Source organism: Chlorocebus sabaeus, chromosome 11, assembly GCF_047675955.1.
Source record: "Chlorocebus sabaeus isolate Y175 chromosome 11, mChlSab1.0.hap1, whole genome shotgun sequence".
NCBI lineage: Eukaryota > Metazoa > Chordata > Mammalia > Primates > Cercopithecidae > Chlorocebus > Chlorocebus sabaeus.
In genome coordinates this window covers 7,033,142-7,039,233 of record NC_132914.1, presented here as the reverse complement: position 1 = coordinate 7,039,233, position 6,092 = coordinate 7,033,142, and the positions used below count along the sequence as shown (strand labels likewise).

The following is a 6,092-nucleotide window of genomic DNA, read 5'->3' as shown; positions in this document are numbered from 1 at the left end:
CTGGGCTGGAGAGTGTCACCTCCTCTGCGTCACTCCGGGGACTCCGCCCTGCCAGGAACGCTCCTCCTCAAGCGGGGACAGGCCCAAGCGCCTCCCCGGCAAGAAAACTGCCCATCCTCCCTCCAGGGTAGACTGCTTCTCCACTAGAGTCTGCTTAAAGCTCCCCCAAGGGATCCGCCCCGCCTCGTCGCCCACAGAGAGCCCGCCTCTCCCCGAGGGGCATCCGCCCCTAGTCCTCCAGTTTCCCCTGGAGGAGGGAGAGGGAACGTGCTGCACAGCGCCCCCAAGTTCAACCCCCAACTCGGTCCCTCCCGAAGAATGGATTCCTCTTCTCCTTCTCCTCCCCAGCCTTATGGGAGCCTCTTCCAGTCCACAGAACCCAAATCCAGGTTACTAATGAGCTCCCCTTCCTAGTGGCCAGGTGAACCCTCTCGACCTCAGGCTCCGCTCGCCTGAGGTTGGCCCATGGCCCCGCCGCCCCTGGGACTCGGCCCCAGCCTTCTCACCACCCACGCCAGTGGGCGGGGCTCCCACGGCCCGGCCCCGGGTGGGCGGTCCCATCGTGACGTCACTTCCGCCCGGGCCTGGCCTAGGTTCGGGCTCCGTGGGCCGAGGCGGGGGTTACGGAGGTGGCAGCGGTGGGAGGAGGCGGCGTGGAAGGCCGAGGAGCTCGAGCCCGGACCAATCCCCGCGTTCTGGGCCGCGACCCTGACCCTGCAGCGCACCGGGAAGCGAAACCGGCCGGATGGGCCGCTGAGCCCGAATCGGGCACTGGTGAGGCTCGGGCAGAGCGGGCAGCCCTGAACGGGAGCGGGCCCGCGGGGCTGCAGGGTCTGGGAGGCCGGGATGCGGACTGGGGAAACGAGAGGCTCAGGCCTACCTCTCCGGCTCACCCGGCGGGGAGGCAGGAGCTGGAGGAGCCGCAGACAGGCGCGGGGGTCTTAGTGAGGCCCGCCTGGGGGAGGCCTGAGTGTAAGGAGGGGGCGGGGTGGCTGGGGTCATTAATGGGGCGGAGGACCTGCACTTGGGATTTTCATCTAGAACGGTGGCGGCGGGGGAGGAGGGGAGAGTATGCTACCGGCCAGAGCTTTGGGAAGAGGATGGCTCTGAGTGGGGGAGGGAAAAACCGAGAGGCTTGGAAAATGTTTCCGTGGCCCTAATTGAGAGAGAGGTTTGAAGAGCCCTTACCTCCTTAGAGGGTTGTGCGGAACACTGGAGTAGGGTCTCCCTGGAGTTTAGGGGGTCAGTTACAGCATTTGGAAATGACAGTGCTCTGAGAGTCCCTACACTGAGTGGGTGTGCAAAACCCTGGCCACCTCCAAGTATCTGAGCTCCCACATGTTTCCAGTGTGGAGCCCCCTGGAGCTGAGATCAGGATGTTCCGCTTCATGAGGGATGTGGAGCCTGAGGATCCCATGTTCCTGATGTGAGTATTCCCTCCCCCTCAAGCTTCCCACTCCAGGTCTCAGCAGTTCAGGCAGACATCGGGGTTCCCATTGCTGGGAATGGTTGGAACTGGCTGGATACCCAGCTCCTACCTAGCAGAAAGTAGGCATCGGTGCCACTGTTGCTCTGTGCGTATTTTTTGCAGGGTGGTGGAGGGATTAAGTTTGGCGCTTCTGCCATCCATACTATGTGCTCACTCCACAGGGATCCCTTTGCTATTCACCGTCAGCATATGAGCCGTATGTTGTCAGGTGGCTTTGGATATAGCCCCTTCCTCAGCATCACAGATGGCAACATGCCAGGGACCAGGCCTGCCAGCCGCAGGATGCAGCAGGTAATGGTGCTATGACACACCTGAGACCCAAGGAAAGGTTGGAGGTTGGTTAGGAAAGCACTTTAGTTTTCTTGCACTACAGCCAAATGAGCAAGTGAAGTGCTCTAGGAATGGGGGAAGGGGTCAGGAAAAAGGGCTTTGTGACTCCCTTTTGAGAGGATGGGAAAAAAAAAATTGAGGCCATGGGCCTGGTTTGGGATTGTATAGAGATAGGATGTGGTCTGTAATTTCTGTTCCTCATGTGTTCCTGTAGGCTGGAGCTGTCTCCCCCTTTGGGATGCTGGGAATGGTGAGTCTTCATCTCCCCGTGTCCTGCCATCTCAGACGCACTCTCTACCCTTAGGTATTATTCCCAAGTGTGCCTTTTAGGAATAGTTTCATGGGTAACCCCAGAATCTTCTCTTTTTATGGCATTCACAAAGCTCTGAGCCTGCTGGGTACTAGGAGCCCTGTGGGTTAAAGGTGTTATTAACTCTCGTTGGGAGGCCGAGACGGGTCATCACTTGTGGTCAGGAGTGTTGAGACCAGACTGGCCAACGTGGTGAAACTCCTTCTCTACTAAAAATACCAAAAAAGCCAGGCATGGTGGCACACACCTGTAGTCCCAGCTACTCTTGAACCTAGGAAATAGAGGTTGCAGTGAGCTGAGACTGCACCAGTGCACTCCAGCATGGGCAACAGAGCCAGACTCCACCTCGAAAAAAGAAGAAAAGACATTATTAACTCTTGTACTCCTAGAAGTTCATGCTCATTAGGAAGATGTAATTGTCTAGCAAAATTTGTTCTTTGGAGGAGGGAGGCGCAGTTAAAGGGCCAACTAGAGATGATTTTTTGGTAGGTTTTAACAATTTCATGCCTTAATTTCTTTAGAGTTTAGGATCCATTAACTTTGGCTTGCTTCCTAAAGATGGGGGGAATATAGCAGGCAGGAGAAGGAAAATTGGATCAGAGCAGTCATAGAGATTGAGGAAGGGGTCAGCAGTTTACAGGAAGAGAAACATGAGTATTCTGGTTACGTTAATAGAGAATGAGAAAGAGAACTTGCTAGATGTGAAGAAGAGAAAGGAAGTGTGCAGCCACGTGGGTTGTGGGTTCCTAAACAGGATCAACTCTGAACATTGACTTTGCTTTCCTGACTCTGTTTTCCATCTCTTTCCTCCAGTCGGGTGGTTTCATGGACATGTTTGGGATGATGAATGACATGATTGGAAACATGGTGAGACTTGCCCCATACCCTTCCCCGGCCTTGCTCTCAGTGATGGCTGACAACACCTTGAATCCTCTAAGGCAAGAGGGAGACAGTATGCTAGTGAAGGGTAAAGTACTGGATACCGTAATTGAACCAGAGAGCCTTGGGACCCTGTATCTGCTGTCATGCCTGCCTGAAGCAGCCAGCAGCAGCACTCTGATGTAGCATACAATTAAGGCTCTGTCTCTTCAGATCCTTCTTGCTCGTGGTTGGACTCAGAGGAATTTGGGAGGGTAATGATGAGGCCTGATGTTTTTTCAGTTCTTGCATTTTGTGAGAAAGATACAGGCTAGAACAGGCAGCTGAAGGGCGAAATCTCTTCACCGGGGGGATGCCTCCCCATTCAGCCCTCCTACCTACCCTGTCCTCAGGAGCACATGACAGCTGGAGGCAATTGTCAGACCTTCTCATCTTCCACTGTCATCTCCTACTCCAATACGGGTGATGGTGCCCCCAAGGTTTACCAGGAGACATCAGAGATGCGCTCAGCACCAGGCGGGGTGAGTGGGGGAGCCCTCCTGTCCCAGAGAAGGGGGGATTGAGCGGCACCCCCAGAAACCCTGGCTGCTTTTTTCCGGATTGGGTTGTGTGTGGTGTGTTTCTCCTGAGATGGTATAGCCAGGGCTTTGGAAGGGGCGGCTAAGTGTGCCATGTTCTGCCTCATCCCAGATCCGGGAGACACGGAGGACTGTTCGGGATTCAGACAGTGGACTGGAGCAGATGTCCATCGGGCATCACATCCGGGACAGGGCCCACATCCTCCAGCGCTCCCGAAACCATCGCACGGGGGACCAGGAGGAGCGGCAGGACTATATCAACCTGGATGAGAGTGAGCCTTCCCTCCCACTTCCTGGCCGGCAGCCCCTAGCCCAGTTCCTGTGGGCTAGGAGACATCCCTAACTCATAGACACTTCTGGGCAAAGCTCTGGATCAGCCCCATATATATATATATATTTTTTTTACTTTTGAGACGGAGTCTCGCTCTTGTTGCCCAGGTGCCCAGGCTGGAGTGCAGTGCGGCGATCTCAGCTCACTGCAACCCCCGCCTCCCGGGCTCAAGCAATTCTCCTGCCTCAGCCTCCCGAGTAGCTGGGACTACAGGTATGTACCACCACGCCCAGCTAATTTCTGTATTTTTAGTAGAGACGGGGTTTCACCATATTGGCCAGGCTGGCCTCAAACTCCTGACCTCAGGTGATCCACCTGCCTCGGCCTCCCAAAGTGCTGGGATTACAGGCGTGAGCCACCGCGCCCGGCTGTCAGCCCCATATTCTTAGGCACTCGGAGCCTCCTCCGCTCAGGGGCTGAGTCAGGTGCCGGCGGCGGTGTCTTTGAGAGGGGCCTGCTTTGTCCCTGAAGTTCCGTATTGATAGTGTTACACTCTTCTCCACCTGGATCCGTTTCTTTCTCCCCTCTTTATCTTTTTCAAATCCGCAATTATTAAGTACTTAGTGTGCACACAGGACTATGAACCTGAACTGAAGAATAATCCCATTCTGATTTCTTCCTCCAGTAGGCCACCTTAGGCCTACCGGTGGCTTCCCGGGATCGTGTAGAAACCAAAGAGCTAAGGGAATTGCCGCCCCACCCACCCCTGCACACACACTCAGCCTTCGCCGCTTTGGCCGGAGAAGCTGTGACTCGCTGGCACATCGGCCTCCAGGAGCCAGGCCGCACACAGGCCTCATGTGGACTCCGTCCCCTCCAGGTGAGGCCGCAGCATTTGACGACGAGTGGCGGCGGGAGACGTCCCGATTCCGGCAGCAGCGCCCCCTGGAGTTTCGGCGGCTTGAGTCCTCAGGGGCGGGGGGACGAAGGGCAGAGGGGCCTCCCCGCTTGGCCATCCAGGGACCTGAGGACTCCCCTTCCCGACAGTCCCGCCGCTATGACTGGTGAGGGCCCCGGGCCCTCAGCCTCTCTTGTAAGTATCAGGGGTAAGGAGGACGGGGTGCACCTGCGGATGGTCCTCGGCCGCGAGGCAGGCGCAGTCCAGGCTCGCGCGGGAGCTGCCTTTGATAGTGCGAGTTGGTGTGGAAAGAACAATGTTCTCACTGACATAGGCGATTAAACCCCAGCTCCTGGCTCTTAACATAAGTTTTTTCTTCCTTTTGATTTGTGCTCCTCTCTTTTCCCCTCCAGGTACAGGCTGAGAAATCATCCCCTGAATAACTTCTTCCTCTCTGATTCCCATCCCCAATTTAATATTAAATTAACAGGCAAGCCGGCCCCCACCTCTCCCTGGGGGTGTCTCAGGGAGAACCTTTCACGGCACCCTTTCCCTACTTTTTCCTTCTTTAATCCCCTTACCATGGTGACTTCGCCTCTGCATCTACTAACTTGATTTTTCATTCTGCTGCTCCATCTTCAAACCCCCTCACCTTTCCCATTCTACTCCTGCCATGCATTGAAGGGTCTTTTGGGGTGAGCTCTGGGTTTAGGGGTCTCCTCCATCCCTCAGCTACCCTGGATCTTTGCCCACCTCTTCCTCAGAGCCCCCACTGAGGGGCCGTAGCCCTGTCTAGAGCTGTGGAAGGAGCAGACTGGTTCCCAACTCTTTCTCCCTACTCCTGCCCACACACATCACGAGAATCTTCCCTAAACCCTTCTCTGCCTTTATTTTTTGATTTGTGCAACTTGTAACTAGGTGTTTATGGAATAAAGGAGAATGGAAAAAAGACCAAATGGGATTCTGGCTGTACTTTTGATCTTTTCCTGTTCAGTTCAACCCTCCTGTCTCCTCTGAAGTTACCTTCTCACTTTTCCTCATCTCCACGTGTAGCTTTCGTGCCTCAGAGTTCAAGCCCACATCTCCTTGGTGTGGAGAGACCATCAGCACTGGCAGGTGCAGGCCATCAGCACTCGGCTGGGCTAGGCTGGGGCGTGAGAACATGAGCACGTGCCTCGCTGGCTCTCCCCTCACATTCTGCTGTCACTTTGCTCTTCAGGGATGCGCTGGGCATCTCTCGTGGGTGCCTGCAGAACTTGCTGCCCCTTGCTCCTTAGGCAGAGTTTCTTTCCTGCACTCTGGGTGGAAACACTTCAGATAACCCTGCACAGGCCTTC

The 6,092-nt window shown here is 55.4% G+C and overlaps 1 protein-coding gene across 1 annotated transcript; it reads left to right on the top strand.

Moving 5' to 3' along the window:
• The first annotated feature begins 570 nt into the window (after window positions 1–570).
• Window positions 571–5,711, top strand: MLF2 (myeloid leukemia factor 2). The gene is made up of 9 exons (XM_007967403.3): window positions 571–774; window positions 1,349–1,426; window positions 1,651–1,780; window positions 2,034–2,069; window positions 2,943–2,996; window positions 3,401–3,529; window positions 3,699–3,858; window positions 4,738–4,950; window positions 5,169–5,711. Exons 2-8 carry the CDS (start codon window positions 1,377–1,379, stop codon window positions 4,923–4,925), a joined length of 747 nt encoding a protein of 248 aa, XP_007965594.1. The 5' UTR covers window positions 571–774; window positions 1,349–1,376; the 3' UTR covers window positions 4,926–4,950; window positions 5,169–5,711.
• Window positions 5,712–6,092: the final 381 nt, after the last annotated feature.

What these genes read in the sequence shown, in the direction of transcription:
- MLF2 (XM_007967403.3), top strand. Translation starts at nt 1,377, where the DNA reads ATGTTCCGCTTCATGAGGGATGTGGAGCCTGAGGATCCCATGTTCCTG. An exon ending in ATGACATGATTGGAAACATG is followed by an intron (nt 2,997 to 3,400) that starts GTGAGACTTGCC and finishes CCCTGTCCTCAG; the next exon opens with GAGCACATGACAGCTGGAGG. An exon ending in TGCGCTCAGCACCAGGCGGG is followed by an intron (nt 3,530 to 3,698) that starts GTGAGTGGGGGA and finishes GCCTCATCCCAG; the next exon opens with ATCCGGGAGACACGGAGGAC.